The sequence below is a fragment of the Rhyacophila brunnea genome, unplaced genomic scaffold (assembly GCF_057557595.1).
Source record: "Rhyacophila brunnea isolate RB1 unplaced genomic scaffold, BYU_Rbru_1.0 scaffold_5, whole genome shotgun sequence".
NCBI lineage: Eukaryota > Metazoa > Arthropoda > Insecta > Trichoptera > Rhyacophilidae > Rhyacophila > Rhyacophila brunnea.
The window spans coordinates 23,642,201-23,665,802 of record NW_028233170.1 but is presented as its reverse complement, the minus strand read 5'-3'; the positions used below and the strand labels follow the sequence as shown (position 1 = coordinate 23,665,802).

Here is a 23,602-nt window from a genome sequence, read left to right as displayed (position 1 = left end):
TGTTTTATAAATCTTTTTAGTTTAATCAACTTGACTAACTTAAATCATTGAAACAATATTATTAAGTTTGTAATTTATAAAAATGGGCTGCGTATGACTCTATTATCTATGTAAATAGTAAAGTAAGCTAGTAGTAATGTGTGGAATGAAGTCTTTCGCTATTCTAGTTATTTTTTCTTCAAGATTTGCATCTGAAAATGTATACATGATAATTAATTTGAAATAATGCGTTTTGTTAAAGCTTAAAATACGTAAATAGCCCTGCATATAAAATTGACAGATTCAGAGATTCATTACATTTTGGACCCTATAAAGTATAAAACTTGTGGGTAGAAATACATAAAAGAATAATTTATTAAACATATCACATATTATTTATAAAAATTAAAAGGCAATTAGTATATCTCATATTAAAAATTACTATGTAGAAAAATCTTATGCGTAAGTATGCAGTAAAATTTATTTTGTTCCATAAATAGTTAAAAAACAAGCTGACACTAAAAAAACTTTGGTTGAATGTTCTTGTTTTGAACAAGGCATAATTTCACGATACTGGATTTAAGAAAGTATGGCGACACTTCTTCTAAGTCCTCCCGGTTGACTAACATTGTCCATACTAGACCACTTTTTAACACCATTTTTCACAAGCTCCGCGTTTATCTTGTCTTCCATGACACGAGACATGGCTTCTAATTTCTGGGCACGGTCTTTACTCAACGGTTCATTAGGAAAAGATAACTCGTTGGCCTCGGCTAACGTGCGAAGATCGAAGTAATACTTGACGTAAACACTGGAGGGCACATTTATGTTGAACTGTAACATTTCCAAAAACTCTCTTTCCAATTCGTTCATATCCTCGACTGTGATATCTTTTAATATTTGACAATAATCTACGTTCCAGACCGCCTGATCGTCCCACACTTTACTGGCCAAGAGAATTGCACCCAGCACGATCCTTTTCCAATTAGACGGCGCTATATCTAGTTCAGCACAAATTAAAAGCCGCTCTAAATAGACAAGAGTAATAATCGCACACTCCGCGGTCAACTGCGCCGCATTAAACAGAGTCCTCACAAATTTATAAATCTGTTTGTGCTCCGGATTAAATTTATCATAATCATCACTAACGCCACCTCTCGTAAGGGGGTGAAGCTTTTCATCAAAAATGTTCAGTTGTCTCTGCGATGTCCTGTTTTTAATATGGTAGTATATGGCCAAGGCTACGCATTTCACAGTATTTTTCAAGTTGGGCTGAGACACAGTACTGTCATCGAGGTATATTGTGGAACATGAGCTGCTTTTTTTCAATTTGGTGTCTGCAATTTGATGTTGACTCCTCTTTCTCGTCATACCGTTTTCGAGGGAGGCTTTAGACCGCTCCATAAAAATGGTGCCAGCCATCGGGTCTTGGGAAGGATCCGCATCCCCATCATCGGGTTCACGTTCACTTATATGCTGCAAGTTATTTACGCTGATTTCACCCTCCGGAAGGTGGTCGTTCGATGTAACGATATCTTTTCTGACTCTGACAGGAAGAGGACTGCTATAGCTGCAACAACTGCTTTGATTACCCATGATAACAGCTTGGGTATCTAGTGTTCAATAGGGAATTTCGTTTGTATTTTATAAGTTATTGAAGCATAATGGATGCCGGTTGTCACTTATATTGAATAACCTTCACACTGATTGTATCATCTTTCCACTGCGGAGTGTGAAGACTGAAGATCATGTCTGCAAAAATGAAAAAGTAAATAAAAAAATGTTGTATTAACCCAACCCAATCATGTGTCTGCCTACGCCTACTTTATCGGCTTCCGAAGCCAACGAAATATTCTAAGTTACAGATATAATGTATGGTACATAATTAAAGAAACAATTTATTTATAATAAAACATAGATTCAAAATAAATACCTTCACTAAGGTTGCTTTATATTTTGGAAGCCACATATTAACAGACCCCTACCGAACTGATGGAGTGAGACAGTCAGAGTCAGAGACAGCGAGATGTCTGCAACGAAATGTCGCCATAACCAGTCATAAGTCATCTGGTTTGTGTTTATTTTTAATTTTAAAGAATAATAATTAATCCATCCGCAAAGATTTACTTCCCAGTCACAGCTATTTACACAAATTATGATGTTAATCGTGTAATGCCATAATTTTATTATTCCTGGTTAAGCGAACTTCGTAAACCAAAATCTTGATTGTTGGCTGATATATTATTATTTTGATTTAAAATTTCACGTTTAATAAAATGTTATTAGAAATTAAAATACTAATTTCAAAGATTACAGAACTTTTACAAGATATTGAAAAAATCAACAGTTTACAAAATACACAAACCGCATTTTTGTCAAATTATTATTTTCAGTTTGGTAAAATTGACAAAAATACCAACATTGATACCAAATGTCAGCTCAATAAAAAAAGCCCAAACGATGGTAGAATGTACGACACTGTATAGAACCCTTTCTATTTAAGACGCTTATAGATGGTTAGCTGCTAGAAATATTTTGTTGTCTATTTTGAGTGTAAATATTTTAACGATGACGATTTCAGTAGATCGAGTAATCTTGTCATGACTTTATGGTATCTGTTTGTTTGGATACTGGCAATGGCAAAGTCTGTTGACATCTGATGGCGAGCTTGCGTTGTTGAGAGGTTATGTTTATCTCAAAATAATAACTTCGCGGTTAAATAGATACAGCTATTAAAAGTATAACCATACTAATTGTACTTAAAGTATATTTTAGGTATATATTTCACGATGAAACTGTTCAAAAAATATTTGTTTTCGACAGTTTATAACCGATATTTAAGTCATGTAAATTCTACGATTGTAACCAATGAATTGAAAATTCGATCGTTCCACATATCTAGTTGTTTAAGTCATCCTAGGCGCTTTCCCCCTCCGAAATTAACCTATAAATCTGAAGAGTATGAAGTGCCTGCCGGTGTTTTGTCCAAGTATAGATTATTCAAAGATTCCGATTCAACAAAAATTCTTGACGTGAACGAAGCCAGTTTCGCCGAACCCGAGGTTGAGGTGATCTACGACGATGATGAATTCGAAGGAATAAACTTAAACCGTTAGTGAAGTGCAGTACCTATTATTATTTATTTATTATTATCATTATACCCTTAAAGGAGCAGAGGACCGAGACGGGTTGAGAGTCTAAGCCGCTTAGAAGATGACTACATCGCGGGTTGGTGAGACCTGCAGCGCGTAGAGCGCTCTTGTAGCTGCAGGATGTGGGAGGGTGAGCGACAGAATCCTTGAGGCTGTGCTGCACTCTCTGGTGACATCCGGAACCGTGTTCAAGCCACGGAAGCTTATCTAATTGATACCTTCTAGGAATAATGTGTCTGATTACGAACTCAGTTGTACCACTGAACCGCAAAGATTCAGTGGAGACATCAATTCTCACTTAAAGGAGTACAAAAAATATCTCATTGTGTATCTGCAGAAAACATTATTAGTACTGAAGCTACAGTGTGACTTAGATATTGTGGCGACACATCATTAGACCGTATATGGTGTCAAAAGATGGAAGTGGGTGGTGAGGGTATCTACGTGAAAGAGTCTGAGAAATATTAGTTCCCCAGTTGACCGTTATGACATCTCAGTCACTAACACAACCGAATGCACACTAACAATGCAAGAAAGAGCCACACTTAATTTTGAATTGTAGATAGCCATTTTGTTATTTTTCAGGTGGATTAACAGGGGTCTACGATATAGAAGATCTTGTTGATGTATTACGAAGGGAGAATGCGAAAAACATATTTGTTGCGGCAGTACCGGAAAAATTTAAATATGTTGAATACATCTGCATAGTAACCGGTAAAAGCCCGAGACATATGCTGGCTTTGGCGGAGTTTGTTCGTAGAGTCTTTAAGAAAAAATCTAATGCGAGTGATGTTCTACCGATGATTGAAGGCAGAGAATCCGACGATTGGAAAGCTCTCGATTTAGGTATAAATCATATTTATCACTATGCTACACACAAGCTTACAATTTTACCTTATTGTTATGCTTTTTGACTAATAAATTTGAACTCATTGAACAAGCAGTCTGAAAAGAAAGCGCTTTCATTTACGTATATCTGGTTTAATGTCTATAATCTAATAAATATGTCTTTTTTGTTTATAGTTAACACAATATAATGTACTCTTCTCAAGTAGTCGAGTGAGAATTTTACCAATTAAGCCACTAGTTATTCATGTCGATATTATCTAACAAATATATGGGCATCTGAAGTAAAATGTTCTGATGAAGCTCAATTTTCATATATTTATAATAATTATTATGATGTTGTGTATTATTCACGTAATACTGTTAATATCACATAATATTTATTTATTTACTAATTTACACAAGTATTTACAACTACACTAGAGGAGGTGTCCGTTAAAGCTAAAAGTCCATTATATATCACAAACAAAATCTTGTTTATTCGTCTTTGGATGATATATCCAGACGCACCCATTTTGGAGTGACGTTAATGTTCGATGTTGATGCACTTACTTTCGGTAAACCTGATTAAAAAAAAAAAAAACAAGTTTTCACTTTTGAAGTCTGCTGTTTTTTTTATAATTAACTCTCTAAAATTACAAAAATGCGTCTAATATAGTTTAATTTCATTATCTGATGAATAATCAATAAATGTTATTAGATCGTCAAGATGCTATCTTATCACTGATAACTTTGTTTTTGGGCATGTTGTTTTTTCTTCCTCGCTATCTTCATTTCTATCCCCATTTTCCAAGATCGTAACCTCATCTGCTATTTCACTTTCAGTCATGATGACGGTACCCAGTCACCATCATCTACTTTTAACCATTGTAAACTTGTTGAATGGAATAATAAATGCATCCATTCACTTTGAGTAAACAAATTAAACTGCTGTGCAGCTGTGTGAATTAATGGCCAGCATTATTATGACTTGAATTCGAGTGCGAGAGGTATTTTCATGCGCAGAACATTGTTTACAAGCGGTGACACTTGGATTTAAATATGTATAGCATTAACAGAAGGTTTTTAACAATTTTCACATTTGATTGGATATTTTTTCCATTGGTGTGCTATGTAAAAATAGTAAATAAATAAATAAAATTTTTACTATTTTTACAAATATCTTACAAATAAAGTTGTTAATATGCATAAGTAGACAATCTATATTTTAAAACTGAATGCCCATATTAATTCTTACTACCTGTTTTAACCGGTTAAGTGCCCAGAGCGTCTTTGGACGCCTTAATTACACCGATTCTTATGTTAATTACTATCAATTAACTAATTGCGGCATAGAAAGGATTAAATGTGTGTAATTAATAACTGCGTTCTGCTTTTACAGGAAACATAGCCATGCACATATTCTCAGAGAAAACGAGACGCATGTACGATTTGGAAACCTTATGGAGTGTGGGATATGAATATGATTCTGAATATCATAAAACAAGTGATTACATTTACGAGGTGCTCGAGCGACATAACATATTCTTAGAAGACTTACAGCCAGCCAAAGGATAATGAAATTATATTCATAATAATTATGTAATATTATATTAGTTTTTAATATAAGTAGTTTATTCGACACTTGTTTTATTATTGTGTATTATTTTCTTGCCTGACATGGATATGTATATTAATATGCTGAAAATCATCAATGCTCTCATCACAGGACTTACTGCCCTGGTCTCTGCACAGTGAGCGTGCAAACGGGCAGGTGCATTTTTAAAGATATAATAATGGAGTCGTTCCAATGGATTTTCAGGCAACAGATGAAACAACAGTTCCTCTGTGGCAGTGAGAGAAGTAAGAAGCCAACTATTTTTGGCTGTATAGATTTCTAATTAAATACTGAAAAGAATGTACGAACTTATGTCATTATTTACCTTCAATTCTAATTTTTTCTGCTAAGTCCCTTCACAGTTTTGTCTTAATTACTCTATTCTTTTAAAGATTGTATTTCAGAAATAACTTCTTCAAACGACATGACGACTTCAATATGCACACCCAACCAAAACACTGTTAAATTTCAAACTGATTTGACTTGACACAAACATACACACTCCACCGCTCAGTACACTCTCATTCGTTTAGCACGTGTTTGACATGCACACCGCACGCCACGTCCCGCAAAACGCTTCCACTGAGGCCATGCATATAAGTTCTTCACATGTAAATCGGGATTATTCTTTTGTTTATGCAATATATCAATAATATACTGAAGCATCTCATTTATCATTTTACTATATCACATTGTAATACTAGAGTTCTGATTACCCAGCGTTCGATTATATTCCTGATTATCTGACCATAGTCATAATGTAAAATAAATAATATTATTTAATGCCGGTTTTAAGAATACAAGACTGGAAATTGCTAAAACCCAGCGATTACAATGATAAACTCAAAGTATGTGCTGTGTGTGCATAAAAGGTAGGCACGTGGTTTAAGTATAATAAGAATTTTTTATTTTGTTCTACAGTATTACTTGTTATCAGCAATTCTTTATATTCAAGGATTTTCTGTTTTTCTCAGTCAGGCACGAACACAAGGTTGGGTGGAGAGGCTGGAGCCGGTCTGGACCCCCTAAGAATAAAAAAAAATATAAATTGTTTAGGTGAATGAAATATTACTTCTTCGGCAGAATTTTATGATTGAGAATCGTGACCCAGATGATTTGACTGATGAACAGTCTTCTCAACGGGTTGGCCGTTTCCTCTTAGTATTCTACTTGACACAAGACCCGTGGCACTCACGGATTGGTGCAAAAATCTGAGGCATCCAATATTTGCTGTACCTAATATTCTGATGCAGCATGTCAAAAAGACAAGATGGTGCGGATGATACTAACGGACACTAATGATCCTGATAATTATGAATTCGATTTGATTGATACTTGTGGACGCGACAGGTCGAAATAACTCTTAGGTGAGCACCCATTGTTATAGCTGCAGGCTAGGTGTTCATTGCTACACTTAAAGTACAGAGTGTCTGGGTATGGGGATGCATCTGGAAAAGTGCGGGGTCTGCAGTTGAAGCGACGAGAAGCTATAAGCAGTAGGCAGGGTGAATGCGGAAGTCTGTGGCACCTATTGGATTTTGTTAAGCCTGTCCACTCAACAAACAAAAAAACAATAATTTACTATGCATATTTTTTTGAAATGGACCCCCCCATCCCATACCATTTTTCTATGTGCGTGCCTGTTCTCGGTTATCCGACGCTCTTGCAATCCTGTTATAATTAGATAATCGGGACTCAACTGTAAGTGAAATAGAGATGTTTTAAAAAATAAATAGGGATTATGACATCAATGTTTGATGCTGTACAAGTATGATTATCTCTATGACTATAAGCGTAATTACAGTAATTTTCACATGGTATGAAATATTGAATTGCTACACATAACATGCAACCCTTCTAATAATACTTGCAAAAATATTTGAAGAACAGTATAAGTTTTCTAAGATTAAGGAAATCCATTATGGGCCATTCTAAAGTTGTTAAACTATATATGTGTCGCTGAGTTTCAAAACCCCCTATAACACTTTTTCATTATGCCGAGAAAATCAACAAAAACTTTTTGAACTAAAAAGGTTTTTGAATGTTTCAGTAGTGTTATAGCAGGATTTGATAGACACATTGATTTTGTTTCATTAATGACAGTTAGTCGTAGCGGCTTTTGAAAGAGGCGATAAAATTTTCATGTAGAGATTTTTATAACGAATCCAACGATATATATATATCTTAATTATTTCAAAAAAGTGTTAGAGCGGGTCTTGAAACTCAGCGACACATATATAAATGATCACCTGATTTATTGCAAACTCATGAAATGTGCATTGTAACCATCGTTTTCATATAATTTAATTCTAAAGTAGCAGATCGTTGCCTCCAACTAATGTAATTTTATATAATATGTATATATAATATTTTGTCATATTTTTATTTGTATAACAGGGACATCTATGGAAAATTAAGAATGTAACAGCTTATCTATATTGTACCTACAATTATTTTCTCTTATGTATTACTCACGTATTTTACGTAGTACGTTAAGGATATCCACTAGTCGCGAAATGATCATATTACACCGCTGACGGAAATACAAAACAACTAATAACTAATCGTTTTTGTGTATAGATACTAAATCTAAACTAAACATACTTTTTTATCATTGCTTTCATTCCTGAGTCAATTGTAATAATTTCTTTTATGTTTTGCAAGCATACAATTCTTGTTAGTAATGTTATTGAAATTTTACTATGGAATCTGAGTTCAAATGAAACAAAACAATTTGCTCAGTAAGGTATTTTGTCACTTTGGCAGACAATTACGCAATCATTTAGCGAAGGAATTAATAATTCTGTCATATTTCAATTAATAATCATACCATTACACACATGACTGTAACATTTGGTAAATAAACAAATGTTCTAAAAAATATTTAGCTTATGTTCACTGAGATATATAATATATATCTTTCAAATGATTTAGAAGTGTCTCGAAACCCTGTTATATTTTACATTTTACTGAAGTTTCTACTTAATATTAATGAACTAATTTTTACAGCATAAGCTTAGATATGATAGCTAGATAAGGATACCTACCTACGTATGTACTTTCTTCTTATCTTATCTCTCCCATCACTTATCAGTCTTATCACAGTATTCAGCAAACATATTCAACTATCGATTTCTATATTGAGTCACAACAACGCCTTTTTAGTGACTTATCTAAGAGTTCAATAATGTTTCTATAGAAATTTTGACAAAAGAAATAAGTAAAGAACATTTGGGTCGCTTTATTTGAGATTGAAATTGTGCTGGTTTATGAAATGTGTCCTGACGATATTTGGCATATCAAGAAACATAGTGTCATACGGAAGAAATGTGAAGTGAACTGGATAAGAAGAAATCCTAATTTCTGATGTGATGAAACAAAGTGACTGCTCATTATAATGAACTCTTCCCTAATTGATGAAGTCCCGGTACATACGCTGGGACTTCGTTTGACCACAACTTATCGAATAATAGTTTATTTTTTACTGCCACCTATTGCTTCAACTATTATTTATTTGGTGGTTATTACTTCCGACATTGGATTGTTCGTTCAGCACATATTAGAAGGGAATCCAAGGTATGTTGATTTATAATCTCACCTATTGTACCTGCTTGTTTTAGGGTGATTTATCATTATAGGGATCTGAAAATAGTTAATGAAAAAAAGTTGATTCAACTTAGTACCTACCCATATTAGTAGTCCACTGCATTATTATTTTGAATAATGACTACATATTAGTCTATTAGTGATATTACGTTTCTTATAAAATGACAACAAAACATTATATAAGAAACTATTGTTTCTTAACTCATTTGACGCGGATGACACGGCTGCCGTGTCCCCACCGATCGATCCAATTAGCATGTTATTTAAATGCGGTAGGTAATCAAAAATTAATTAAAAGGTACGCAGCGTTTTTCTTAACCTTTCTCAGTCGCGACCCAGATTTTGAACCTAGTGTCACCCAAGAAAAGGTTAAAATACACAGATAACAATTAAATATATTTTTTGATACAGAATACAGTTGGTATAACTTATATTGGTTCTTCAACTACTTGGTCGTTCCCTCATGGCTGACAATCGTGACCATTTTAAAATTTTGTTATCCACTATATTGGTAATGACATTAAATCTTCTTAACGTAACAAGCCCCCCTCCCCATAAAACGCCGCCAACGTAACAGTCAGAGTGGACCTGCTTACACTCCACTATAAGAGCTATCGGATACTTGCCAGATAGTGATAGATAAATGACAATCTAAAAACAATGAGAATATGCTACTTTCAAAGCGATGTTTGTACATTTGAAACATACGTATGGTATTGTATCAAAAATATTGTTATTGTTGAAAATTTTAATTCATGACCCAATATTAATATGCGAATTGACATAATTTTGGGTTGAGATCCATATGTTATAAGCTCGTGCAATAAATGATCATAATAATATTTTGTTTGGTAGGTACTTACTATTATTATTATAAAGAGGATATCTAAATTTATTGTATCTCAGTGATTACAATACTATGAAAATAACAATTTTATAAATTTTATTGATTCGGTAAATCCCCATTATTATTACAGATTGAAATTAAATATTTCTCCAAAGCTCTCACAGCGTTGCTTGTCACTTTACCTCCACAGATTGTATGACATAGCATAGGAAAAGATAAGATACTGTAAATGAAATCACTTTTTGAATTATTGTATTTCATTATTATTTTATAGATGTTTTCGATATCACTGTTTGGACGGATTTGAATGTAGTAATTTATAATCAATTTATGTGAGTAGTAGTTAGTAAGTTTTAAACATTCACTCAGTTCGCGGTCATGACCGGAGTCAGACAGAGTTGTATCCTTGCTTCGTTTCTCTTCATCATCCTCTTTGACTTCATACTACGGAAGTCAATACCACCTGACCGAAGCATACCTGTTACCCCCACGGCGAAGCTATGCAACCTGGAATACGCCGAATATGCTGTCATATTCGACAACTCAATCGAAGTCATTCAAGAGACAATCGACAGGTTGCATGACAACTTATCTCGCGTTGGTTTGAAAATCAACACGAAGAAAACCAACGTTTTGTGTAATAGCACATCACGGGAGATGGAATTTTACAGAGAGAGCTCGCTACCCAAATGGAAATGGCTGGAGCAACATTAGTCTATATGCGGAGTGTCTGGGACTCACGATTGTACTCAGTCAAAACAAAATGCTGCCTATTCCACGCTTGGAAAAGTATCGAAAAAAGCAATGTTGATAAAAAAAAATATGTCAGATGCAATTTTTTGAAGACAGATGCCTATTCAAACATACGACGTTTATATTTATGTATGATTATTTATAAATTACTAAGGTTAAATTATATAAATGCATCAGTAGCCTGATGCTGAGTACCTCCGCTACACGGAAGTACATTGGAACATGTATATGTCTGAGAGTATTGTTTCTCCTAAAGCCGGGCAGCTCTCGACCGATTTGGTCTTGTCTGTTGGATCTAGTCAAGTTTATATGATTCAACAGAAAATTTAAAAACGTACATAAAAAGTTCTTTTTATCTAATTATTATTATATATTTTTACTTGAACCGGATTGAAAAAAATAACGGTTCGAAACCCTGACTCAACACAAACATGGATGACGTCTGTCGGGGCACACTTATTTTAATTACCTACCTAATTAACAAAAATAATAACACAAATTGAATCCGTTACTCACGCATGTTTATATTAAAATTGTAAACTATCAGCCAATGAGAGCAATGAAAGCTCAAGATCTACCCTCATTTTTACAGTTACCTAGATAAACACACATTATTTGTCCTTATGCTAACAGAGAACCTAACGTAAAAATACGACGCTTGGAATTTGAGATTTTTCTTAATAATACACAATTTCAACTCTATTAGTTAATAAATATGTATCTGAAAATATTAAAAAGATTAGAAAGATTAGAAAAGATTTTTTTAAGTCAAAGATAAACTTACAATTATTGTAATAAAATGTGAATTTGTTGTAGGGTCATATCTTATTATTACATTATATTTTATGGTCATATTTATTATTAAAATTTAGTTTATTAAATTTTCAATTTTGTAACGTTTAGATTTTTGACGAATTCATCGTTTTAATATTTTTTTATATTTATTTTAAAAACATCGATTATTATAAAAATATAAATGTGTATAACTTGAAATCCTTTTTATTTATATCAAATTAAGCTTCAATATTGGGACCATACCTAAAATAAAATTTGTAAATAAACTACATTATAACAACAATTTAATGGGGTTTGATTTTGATGGTCAAAAATGGTGAAACAAACCACTTAAACAATATAATAATTTTTAATTATATTAAGTATAATATAATTAAAAATTATATTATAATATAAGAAATAATAACCTAGCTGACGTACGTATCCACCCGTCAATATAGCATGTCCAACAATAATTCCATTATAGTAACAGCCTCAGAAGAAGAAGATGTAATATTTTTTAGGGAAAACATTGTTAATCACTAAACTTACGAAACACACTGTTGCTACATGTAATTATAATAGAAACTGAGCTTAACATGATAATTATGCAACCATCATAAGTTAATCAATGTACCTATAAAGTAAACAAACATACCAACAAGTTTAGATGATTATTTTACAACATTGAAAACATTATTAAATCGTGGTAATTTGAAAGCAACACCTTTCACATACAATAATTAATCCATATTGTTCAAAAAAAAACTCGACCGCGAAGAAAATCTTCATTGGTTGATGAATTGGTGGATTGACGAGAGGAGGTGTGTTTGGTGTGTAGTCTCACTACACGAATTGATGACGAATTGACGCTCCTTGTTATATTATTATAAAAAAAATATCCTTGAATTGACACTATTAATTCATAATAGGTACTAACACTACAACACTTACAGCATAATATCTGTCATCTTATACGAAACCACTTAGTCGAGTGTAATTTGGTCGAAAACATCAGGCCGATCTACAATACACATAATGAACACAATTCAGAGAGAGTGTACTTACTCTCATCTTCAGTTTATTTTATTTAAATATTACTGAGCTTAGTGGGCCACACATACAAAAAAAAAAAGAACTTATTCAAAATATGTATTAACTCATAATTAGACTTGGCCACTTGACCGCCTGAATAATGTCTTCAAAAGTGACCTTTCACTGTGCCTAAAGCGCAAAGTGTTCAACCAGTGTGTACTTCCCGCGTGTGAAACATGGACCCTAAGTAAAAGAGATATCCAGAAACTTAGAGTAGCACAACGTGGCATGGAGAGGTGCATGCTGGGCATAACGCGAAAGGACAAAAAGAGGAATGAGTGGATAAGGAAGCAGACAAGGGTTTGCGATGTGATAGAGTTCATTAAAAGCCTCAAATAGAGATGGGCCGGACACATAGTTCGAAGAAGAGACAATCGTTGGACAAGTCATCCAGTGGTATCCAAGAGGTACAAAACGTCCGCAAGGTAGATCTAGAGGCCGCTGGATCGATGAAATGATAAAGTTCTGCGGTAGTACGTGGCAACGCAACGCACAGGACCGAGAGAAGTGGAAGCAGCTTGAAGAGGCCTTCATCCAGCAGTGGATAGATTCAGACTGATGAATTAATGTGACATTTGTTTGATATCTTTTTCATATCGACTGGTAATTTAACCGACGCGCATCGCAGTCGTCAGTCGTGTTTTCATCTAACCTGCTGCAATACTTCGTTTTTACTACACTTAATATGTAGTGCCAACTGCTGTTATAATGCAGCGATATGTAGTGCCAACTGCTGTTATAATGCAACATTGCCAGTCGTTTTAATCTTCGAGGATATATTTCAGATAAAACTCAAGCCTATTCCCTTCGAACATGCACTTTAACTGCATGCTTGATTGCAGTTCTATTAGCACCATTAGTAAAACTTGGGGGCGCTGATTCCACCTTCACTTTAAATGTGGCAAATTTACGAGAACGATTTTTTTTATTGTATGAATACCAAAATGCAAAATATAGAAAGCTGAAAACTTCAATTGGGCCTTGGGCCGCAAAAAGTTTTCATTTGGGCCGCGGGTTGGACATGCCTGGTTTAGATAATGAGAGTCGGCGAAGACTTAAAATCAATTGTGGCTTGGGAAAAACTAATTAGACTGTCTTTCGCACCGGGTAAAACAGAAGCCAAGCAGAAAATAAGCACGCGGCCGCCCACAGTCCGCATGGGGGTTACTAGACAGGTACCTACTACAAATGGTGCTGGAAACAGCGTCTAGCAGCGAAAGTGGGATGCCTCTACCGGGGGCAGACACACATATTTGTTCCTTTCTAATGTCCAATGGTGACTGACTCCTGACCATCACATCAGTCAGTTCTTGGCTGAGCACGGTGGATTCGCTGCCAAGCTTTTTGAGTTCGCTTAGTTTCGAGTCCGGACCCCCCAGAAACAGAAAAATACAAATTATTTAGGTAATTGGAATATTATTTCGTCAGGACATCATGACTGAGGATCGTGATCCGGATGGTGCGCCATGTCTGAAAGACAAGACAGCTTGGACGACACTAACGATCCTATTAATTATGACCGTTAAGCCATGCGCATTCGATAACCACTTGCGGATTCAAAATCTCACAATGAATCGTAGGTAATAAAATACCCTTAATTATATATGCAGCCTAGGTGTTTATCGCTAGGTTTAAATTGCGGAGTGTCTGGATATGGGGAATGTATCTGGACAGTGTGATATTCGAAGATTGAAGCGACGAAAAAGCCATAAGTAGTAGGCGAAGTAAATATGGAAGTCAGTGGCACCTACTAGATTTTTTTAACCCCGCCCCCTCCCAACGCCTTAAAAATCTATTAAAAATAGCATGGATATTTTTTCAATATTTCCTCCCCCCAAACCATTTTTCTGTGTGCGCACCTGCCCGATAGTCAATCGACATTACGTTTTGGCCAATTGCCACTCGAACAAGTGTTTTCAATTTCAATAATACATAATTATAATATGATGCAATTATATTTTTCCAGATGGGCCAGCCTCACATTGATTTTCATGTTCATTCCAGCTTTGACGAGTTTTGTTTTTACCGTCTCCTCACCTGATTTATGGCCATCGGAAAAACCTCTGGACAAGAAAAACCTAAAATTTTTAGGAACACAACTATTGTTTTTATTTGGATTTCCGCTGGCTGCTGTATACCGGTAGGTCCTTTTTATTATCTCCCAGAGTCTTTTATGAAGCCTTTATAAATGACATTGAAGCCGATAATACTATACGGATATTATAATTATATTCAGCTTAGCAATTTTACTGAATAGCTAATGTCAACATAACTTCACAAATTATGTAGACTGATTTAATTATTGTTGATTCAACCCGCATCGAAATTTTCAAACGCTGGGCGACAAGTAAATACGTCAGCGCTTTCCCCAGCGCTACACACTTTGGGGAAATAAACTTTGTCAGTCATACGTATTTGTTTTCATTGAAATATAACTACAATTTAGAGATGGTGTTAATTTGTTTTTAAAATTCAATGAAACCCTGCGAAAACCAAACCATAATAGATAACAGTTAGAAAATACTCGTTTGTCTATAAATCATCTAAAATTATGCAATTAAATCACACATAACTTTGTATATTTTATAGAGAGAATAGTATTTTTTTTATCTATTCTAGTTTGGTTTAGGTAGGGCTTAATGAATTTAAAAAAATGAACCAACAATATGTGTAATATGTATTTTTAATCCAACGAAAACAAATAAGTATGCATGAAAAAGTCTGCACAATTTTGTCGTATCGCCCAAAATACACCAAAACTATTATGGTTTGGTTAGGCAGGGTTTAATTCATTTTAAAAAACTAACCAACATCATCTGTAAATTGTATTCTTAGTTTAATGAAAATAAATAAGTATGGCTGACAAAGTTTAATGTGCACTATTTATGGCGTATCTTGACAGCCTACCTCCACCCTTCGCTACTGGTAGGTAGGTATTCCTACATACCGGTCTATGCTCCTTGTATATTATGGTACCATTGCACTACCATATTTTGATTCAGATTTAGGATTATTAATTACTTATCATTGCCCGATATTCTAAAAAATTTCACACTTGATGTTCCAACACCTAGGTCAGCCGATAAGATACATACATTAAAATAAACAAAAATACGACAGCGATCATCACATAAATAAAATCACATCATTAGTGTACAATTAATACAAATTAACATTTATAGTATAACAACAAACAATATACTTATTCACAAACAAAGGAGTCGCTTGTACTCATAACTCACATTTTGCAATTTTGTTGTTTTTGTGTTAAATATGCCAAGTGATTCTAAATGCATTAATCTATACACAGAAAAATAGTTGGGTAGAAAAAGTCGCTTTAAAGTTTAAACTATGTGAAAATCGTTGACAAAGTAGGTACACTGTTAGTGTCATAACTCACATATTTCAAAGAATAATGAGAGTTTTGTCACCAAGGCCTTTCTAACCAATCACGGAGCTTTATTTCTCATATTATACTGTATGTCTGCAGCGTTAAGAGTATTATATATATAAAAAATGTAAATCGACTTACTTACTCATTAATATTCAAGGGAGTTCTTCTAATTACAAAAAATAGTGCTCGTGTGGTTTTTTGCGATTATCTCAAAACTTGATCTTTGGAATATGTGAGTTATGATTCTAAGTGACTCAAAAACATTCAGTGCAGGTCTCGAAATGGACAGCGCACCGGAACCCAGCTCCGGTTCATGAAATCTCTGAGATTATCGCTCCGTCTCGTGGAAAAATTAAATATTGCGTTCCAGTAGGATAGTTATTAAACTTCAGTTACTTTATGTATATTTTACAAAACTTGTCGGAATTGTGATAAAAAAGTAATATGTATGACGTCTCGTAAATATTAGCCCAATTTTCGCCTGCAGCGCTGACAACGTTTGCATGACTTAATATTGCATGCCACAAGTTTAAAGACCATTAATTCATTTGGCCGTCTGAGCTTGAAGGTATATAACAAAAAAATGCATTTTCTTTTAATATAATATGTACGTTTTTTGTAATATTATACTTGAATACAATGACACAAATATGTAAATATTTTCAGAATAGCATAGATTCTTGAGTCGGTGACCGGTGGAAAAAAGGAAGCGAAATTATGCAAAATTATGGTTGTGAACCTCTGGTTTAGAAGTACCTATACCACTTACCACCAATATCAGGAAAGGAAAGTTGTCTTTATTAAATTGTCTATGGTGACGGAATATTAATTATGTTTCAGAACGATTCACGAAGTTTTCTGGTCATTAGAGGCAATTCATGCAAATTTGATTTCGGACGTGGAGCGACGAGAGGTTGCGTTAGAAATTCTACTCAAGCCGCGACCTTTAGAGATGTATTTCTTTTTGCAAGCCTATCTACACTCTGCCCCACAGATCCTTCTTCAGTTTCATATTCTACTGCAGTCTGGCAAGGACCACCGAGACACAAGTAAGCATTATTTTCTACATACCTTTATGGATAGGTACTTCGCGTTTACTATCGAGGTTTCTTTGGTCGATGGAAAAAATCCAATTGAATATTAATTCACTAGTAGTAACTGTTCAATCCTGATAATTTTAAATCAATGAGAAGGAAGACTTCGAGGTCTTCCATAATTAATGGGACAATCACTACGAAATTAGGTAGGTACATCACAATTTATTTATATTCAATTTATATGTATGTACCATACTGGTTTATTGAAGAATTATATATTTTATATAAGTTGTATGTACCTATGTGGGATTTCGCCGTAAATCATTCGAGTAGGATCTGGAATTACAAACCCTAATATCTATTAAGTATCTAATTATATTATCGTATCGAAAGAATAAAAACCGACATTTGTATCGAAGAGTATTAAAATAGAGTATCAATACCGATATTGCACATACATAAAAGTATTGATACTTACAACATACAATAAGATAAGTAACATTATATTATTATAGAATCGTATTAATCCTGTCGTTATGCTATAGTAATCGACGAAACAACATCAGACCATAATTTTATTCTATTCGCATTAATGTGTTGTTGGTGGGAAAAGTGTAGAGTTATTTCACTATTCCGTGCCTCACTATCAATAATTATGTAAAGTCAAACAAGCGCTTGGTTTAATTAGGCTGACCAGGATTATATTTATTTATTTATGGATGCATGCAGCTAAGAATAATCAGTTATGTTTCAGTTATAAATAAGAAGTTTAGTCAAAATATTACATATTATTACATATACAACAAAGGTAAACAAACAAAATACAATGTCATTTGAAAAGAATAGAAAAAGAAAAATAAAAAAATATCTTAAAGGCAATTTACTGTAACGGCTGAGTGTCTCAACAGCAAATATGTCAATAGATGATTTATTAAAAAATCAAACGATTTTCCATGCAATGATTTTATATAAAATTGTTTAATTTATATTTATAACAATAAACGGATTTTGGGAAATATCTTAAGAATACATACATGCACGAAGAAGTCTTTTAACCGTGTTTTACAATAAAGGGCGAAAGCTTTCATTGTAATATTTCTGGCACACGGGGAGTTAAGCCTTTTGGAGTGGGTTTGCTATATAACTAAGTCAGAGCCAGCGGCGTAGCTGTAGTTAAATAGGTCAAAATTGATAGAAAGTGGGTCACCACTTAAAATGATTGTGGTTCTAATGGTCTTATATATTGGAAACCAATTACCAGAACATAATCATCCTCAAAAATCATTATACCAATAACTTTTTAGCACATTAAATAATAGGTTACAAGTAACGAATTTACCATTTATTTTCGTTCCAAGATGGAGCATAATATTACGAATGTCCACGGTGTGGAGATATCTTACCGGGTACACACTCTTACAGCTGGAAATGGAACTGAAACAGGACGACGGTACCCTGAAAACCCTACAATTATTTTAGAACTGGAACCAGAACCGGAACCTTTCCGATTATTGAGAATCAGTACTCCTTGCAAATGTCGGGGTTCCGTTGGTTTCATTATTTATTTTTAATTTGTAATCTATTAATATTGTTATTAATTCTTATGTTTTTAATCATCGTACACTCATACCAGAGCAATTATTCTAAAACAATATAATATGTTAATACTTTATAGATACGTATTATACCTACCTTCCTACACATTACACATTTTCCCGTAATGTTTTGCAATTTTAAATTTATTAATGTGGTTGGTTGCCAACATAATAATATAATATGCTCAGGCTAGTAAGGATATCTTATAAAATTCGTAGATAATAGATATCTAATTTTTGAGTTTTTAAATTAAAATTAAATATCCATAACATATATATATATATATAACCAGTAAGTAATTATATTGACCAGGGAACACAGAATCTGTTCTGTGATATTGTTCTTCTAAACAACCGAAATGGTGCCCTATTCGATGTTATTCATTCAGTACCTATTCACAATATAATTAAAAACATAACTTGTAACACAATGCAGCGGCAGGTTTCGAACCCCCTATTATATTTATATAATGAAGCGAGTGTTATACTAGATTATACTCCATAATGAACTCTGTAAAGTAAAAATATTGTTGTGAACTTTATTACGAATAGGTAAAAAAAAACCTGTTGATTAAAGTATAAACGGACTCTGGATGCTCTTTCGAACAATATTTCGTTGGCTTCAAAAATTTAGTTACGCCACTGACTAGGCCTATTCGAGATTAAACGAGCAATAATTTAATGAAACGAAAAAAAGAAAAATGTTAAATACAGAAGCAAGAGTATTTTCTCAGTTTTCTTAGAATTTTTTTCATTATTATTATTATTGTAAGTACTTACATGCATAATAATTTCCTTCGTGTATTGGCTTTAAAAAGGAAATGAATAAAACATTTGACTTCCTTAGACCTAATCATTATGTTGTAAGCATATAGCCATTCTAAAATCCGAAAAAATAAAGAGATGCTGAAAATTAAACGAGTACATGTGGTATATAATTTAAAAAAAAGTTAGGAGCAGTGTTCAGTGTTCACAATACCACCTATTTATATAGTGACATCCCTAGGTAAAATGCAGCTCCTTTCATTTTTAGTTTCAAATTGTCTTTAGGTACCTACTTTCCTAATTTTTTTTTCCGGCTATCATTTTTCATTTTATAATTTCATTTTTTTAATTGATGACACACCATGTAATGAGAATTAGAGCATTTCCACGAAACCTGTGGAGGTCTCTGGTACTGACAGGCTTGGAGACACCCCTTGTAAAATGTTGTCAGTAGAATTACCCGTCATTTCAATACTTACAACAAAAGTCATGTTGTTAAGACTTTTTAAGCTTTAATTTTTTTGTAAACTAACCTAATGAAGCGATCGCATTGGCTGCTTAATTGTTTTCAAAAGTAGTAGGATTTGTATTCGTTCCTTCATTAGCCGCCTTTTATAATATGCCGCCCCTAAGCAACGCGTGGTCTGTTACCCCTACGGGATGTCACTGTAATTTATATGTGAAAACAGAATTCAAACACGTACCTACTTGCTGTATAATAATATGTTAAGATAAAAATATATGTTTCTCAATCTTGCATTACAGCCCATCTACGTAGTGTACAAAATGTTATTATTTATAAAACTGTAGGTAGATAATTTGAATGTTTCAGCTTGTTTGTCTAATGCAGGATTTCCCAAACCATGTTCCGCGGAACACTAGTGTTCCACTGAACCTGAATAGGTGTTCCGCGACAATTTGGAAAGTTTTTATACACTGTAACACACTTAAAGATCTTCTACAATATAGAAGTAAAATAAGTAGAATCTACTTCATATTGGCGAGTGTTGATCAATATCCACTGATGTTTATGACGTCAAATATCTGGGTACAGGCGGAGGACTATCTTTTCTCATTAAATTAAATTTTAGAAACAAAAAACACATACATAACTTGAAAAAAAATCTTTTGCAATATTTTCCGAAGACTAGTAAGGATGGTTCCTGGGTTCGGAATCCATTTTCCGTGACAGCTAAATCTGTAGGCATACGCGCAAATGACTATAGTATGAAAATCTAATTGATTTAATTAGTGACTCTGATTTGAAACAAAAATACACAGATCTGTCTTTAAATGATTTCTGGACAAGTTTGTCAGAAGAGTACCCCAATTTTTCAAAACAAGCTATTATTGTTTTACTTCTGTTTTCTACAACCTATTTATGAGAAGTGAGATTTTCTTTTTATATTGCAACTGCAACGAACGAATTTTTATGTTTATATTATATTATAGTTTTATGTTTAAAAATAATTACTAAATAAATAATGTGTTTTAATAACATTTTTTTTATATTTTTATTAGTATGAATTACCTAACCTAAAAAATAAGTGTTTGTAAAGTGTTTCATTGCAGAAAAAGTTTGGAAAACCCTGGTCTAACGCATTCTTAAAAAAATATTTTTAAAAAACTAGTTGAACATAACTGCAATCAAATCAAATTTTATCACTGCGAGAAATCAGATAGAAAGAGAATAAGGACGATTTTTTTTATTTACTTATTTAAAAAAAATAAACTTGTTAGTTTATTCAAATTCAAGATTTCACGTTTCCCCATTTTTCTTTCCAACTATTTACCTGACCTGATTTACTAAAAGAGCTTAAATTTTATTTTCAGCCTCACTTCAATTGCTGAGTATTTCGGCGTCATTGTTAAGAATGGCAATCACAACCATGAGGTATCAGCGTTTTGAACGAAGAAAAATAGTCGGTGTTTGTTATCCGTGGTCCTCGGGCCAGTTTGATGGCGCGTCCAGAAAATATTCGCATTGCACCGGAAGCCCATCACCCGAAGTAGTCGCCCTCGATAAAAAGGAACCCGATATCAGTCCTTTGGATTACTGGATGAGCAACACTGATATGATTCCACCGGTGAGGGAATCTACTCGACAATCAGATACAATTTATGAAAACGTTAGTATTGAATCTTTTGAAGAACCAGTAACGACGAGTACATCTGGAGCTCCAAATTCCACGGCTTCTTATTCAGAAATAAAAAACTCAACTACCGATAATGAAATATTTGCTATAAACGATATTTTGGTTAATAAATTTGAAGCAACAAAAGGAAATACAGATAATTTTGACATTATTGAAACTGACTTGGATGATGAAGTATTTATGCAACCTGAAAATAGAATACCTAAAGTTTTTACTAACAATGCTGTTAATTCAGATGAAATTACAGAAGATGTTGAATATAGAAAAAAAGTTTTGATAGTAGATAATCCTGAAATAGAAAAAAAGAGATCGTTGAAATTAACGGAGTCTAGAAGAAACAAAATAACTGATATGTCGAAACATACAACACCTCCTGAGACCCCAGCTCCGAGACCCGCATCTCTTGTCGCCATGCGAGATAGATTATTATCAAACGCAGAGTCTTTGGTAGATAAAATCCCGCGCAGAAGATACAGGGACGATTACAATATAGATTTACCAGTTAGAGTGCGAAAAAACGTAATCAAGGGAATAGAAGAAGAAGACGGTGTATCAAAATTAGTTGCGTTTATCGCGTGGTTACTTTTTATAACGTCAAGAATGTTGGCATTAGCAGCATTTTCTTCATTCTACATCAATGAATGTTTATATATCTGTTTATCGCATTACTTCGTTGCGGTTCTTCTATTGTTGTGGAACTCTTGGAGAGAAAACTTGCACAGGAAAGTGTTTTATCTATTTTTAGGCTACGTTTACGTTTTTTGTTTAATCGAAATGAAGATGCAGTTTAAAAAGGTAAGACTGTGGTACGGCATGTACTTTGTGATTGTTGTGATGCAAAATTTTATTTTGACAGGTATTTGGTATTGGAAGGGATCCTGGGCCAACTTTTGGTATGGTTATATGGTTATTATAATTATCGGAAGTGCAGCACTATCCCACACATGTTTTGTTATTTATCTGCTAATTTTAAAACCTAAAGTTAAGGTAGTTTATCCGGTTAATTCTTCATTTAGCTTATTTAATGCTACTCTTTAATTTACAATAATATTTATTCTTATTAAATTATTTATATAACCATAAAAAGCGATGTAAATATTATTATTTTAAATTTCACAGTTACAATACAAACTTGGATATCTAAACCCATGATGTAAACTGGGTCATTCGAGAATCGCATCTTTTTCAGTCGAGTCAAAAAGCAAAATTATCTCATTTAAAAAACACGTGATTGCAATTAATTTATTACAATTTTAGATGTCGTCTAATACGTACCTAAACAAAGATACCTACCTACTAATGTGTATTTCTAAATTATCGAATGAGGGAGGAAAACAATAAGAGAATTTGGTTTTTTGTCTCTACTGCAAAACAATTTATTTATTATAACCCATTTACACCTGGACTCCAAACATAATATTATTATCTATAGTATATATATTTGAATTATTAAAAATGATATCAGCACCACCATAGTGGTACAAACTGTATTTTATCTTTATTTTAACATCTAAAATAATTGTAATTGCTTGCATTGAAAATTACCCTTATTAATTTATTTTTTATAATGCTTTTTTTAAATCATTATAATTCACGTTTATAAAAATATGTTAGATACCAACAATAATAGTATAACTAATAGTAAGTGACTGAGCTTTTATATTTTACTATTAAGAATACAAATATTGTATTATTAGCTTTTTTTCCTATTTCCACTTTTTTTTTTATTACTTATCACTCTAGTACAGTGGTCCTCGTGTGCGGCCACCAGAGGATTTTTCTGCGGCCACCAACATCATTTTCAACATTTTATTTAATTAACCGGGCTAACGTTAAATATGCGTTATTGGAAATGATTCTTAACCAAGTACTTAAAAACCATTTTAATAATGCCAAGGTTGAAAATTTTTGGTCGAAGTTATACGTTGACCAAGAATCAAGTCAATTCAAAGAATCGGCAAGAATTGTTTTATTAATACTGTCGATTTTTCCTACTACTGTACCAA

General features: G+C 33.4%; 3 protein-coding genes across 3 annotated transcripts; 2 read left to right on the top strand and 1 right to left on the bottom strand.

Moving 5' to 3' along the window:
- On the bottom strand, positions 1-2,013 carry CycY (cyclin Y). The gene is made up of 2 exons (XM_085955313.1): positions 1,913-2,013; positions 1-1,731 (listed from the first exon to the last, which is right to left on the bottom strand). The coding sequence occupies exon 2, from the start codon at positions 1,573-1,575 to the stop codon at positions 559-561; it is 1,017 nt and encodes a 338-aa protein (XP_085811439.1). The 5' UTR covers positions 1,576-1,731; positions 1,913-2,013; the 3' UTR covers positions 1-558.
- A 600-nt stretch (positions 2,014-2,613) lies between these two features.
- Positions 2,614-5,636, top strand: RsfS312 (ribosomal silencing factor RsfS-like protein, 312). Its single transcript, XM_085955314.1, has 3 exons — positions 2,614-3,090; positions 3,717-3,977; positions 5,359-5,636. Exons 1-3 carry the CDS (start codon positions 2,769-2,771, stop codon positions 5,532-5,534), a joined length of 759 nt encoding a protein of 252 aa, XP_085811440.1. The 5' UTR covers positions 2,614-2,768; the 3' UTR covers positions 5,535-5,636.
- Positions 5,637-8,693: 3,057 nt separating this feature from the next.
- LOC147066191 (uncharacterized) lies at positions 8,694-22,715 on the top strand. The gene is made up of 4 exons (XM_085955311.1): positions 8,694-9,150; positions 14,616-14,789; positions 16,884-17,092; positions 21,274-22,715. Exons 1-4 carry the CDS (start codon positions 8,972-8,974, stop codon positions 22,632-22,634), a joined length of 1,923 nt encoding a protein of 640 aa, XP_085811437.1. The 5' UTR covers positions 8,694-8,971; the 3' UTR covers positions 22,635-22,715.
- Positions 22,716-23,602: the final 887 nt, after the last annotated feature.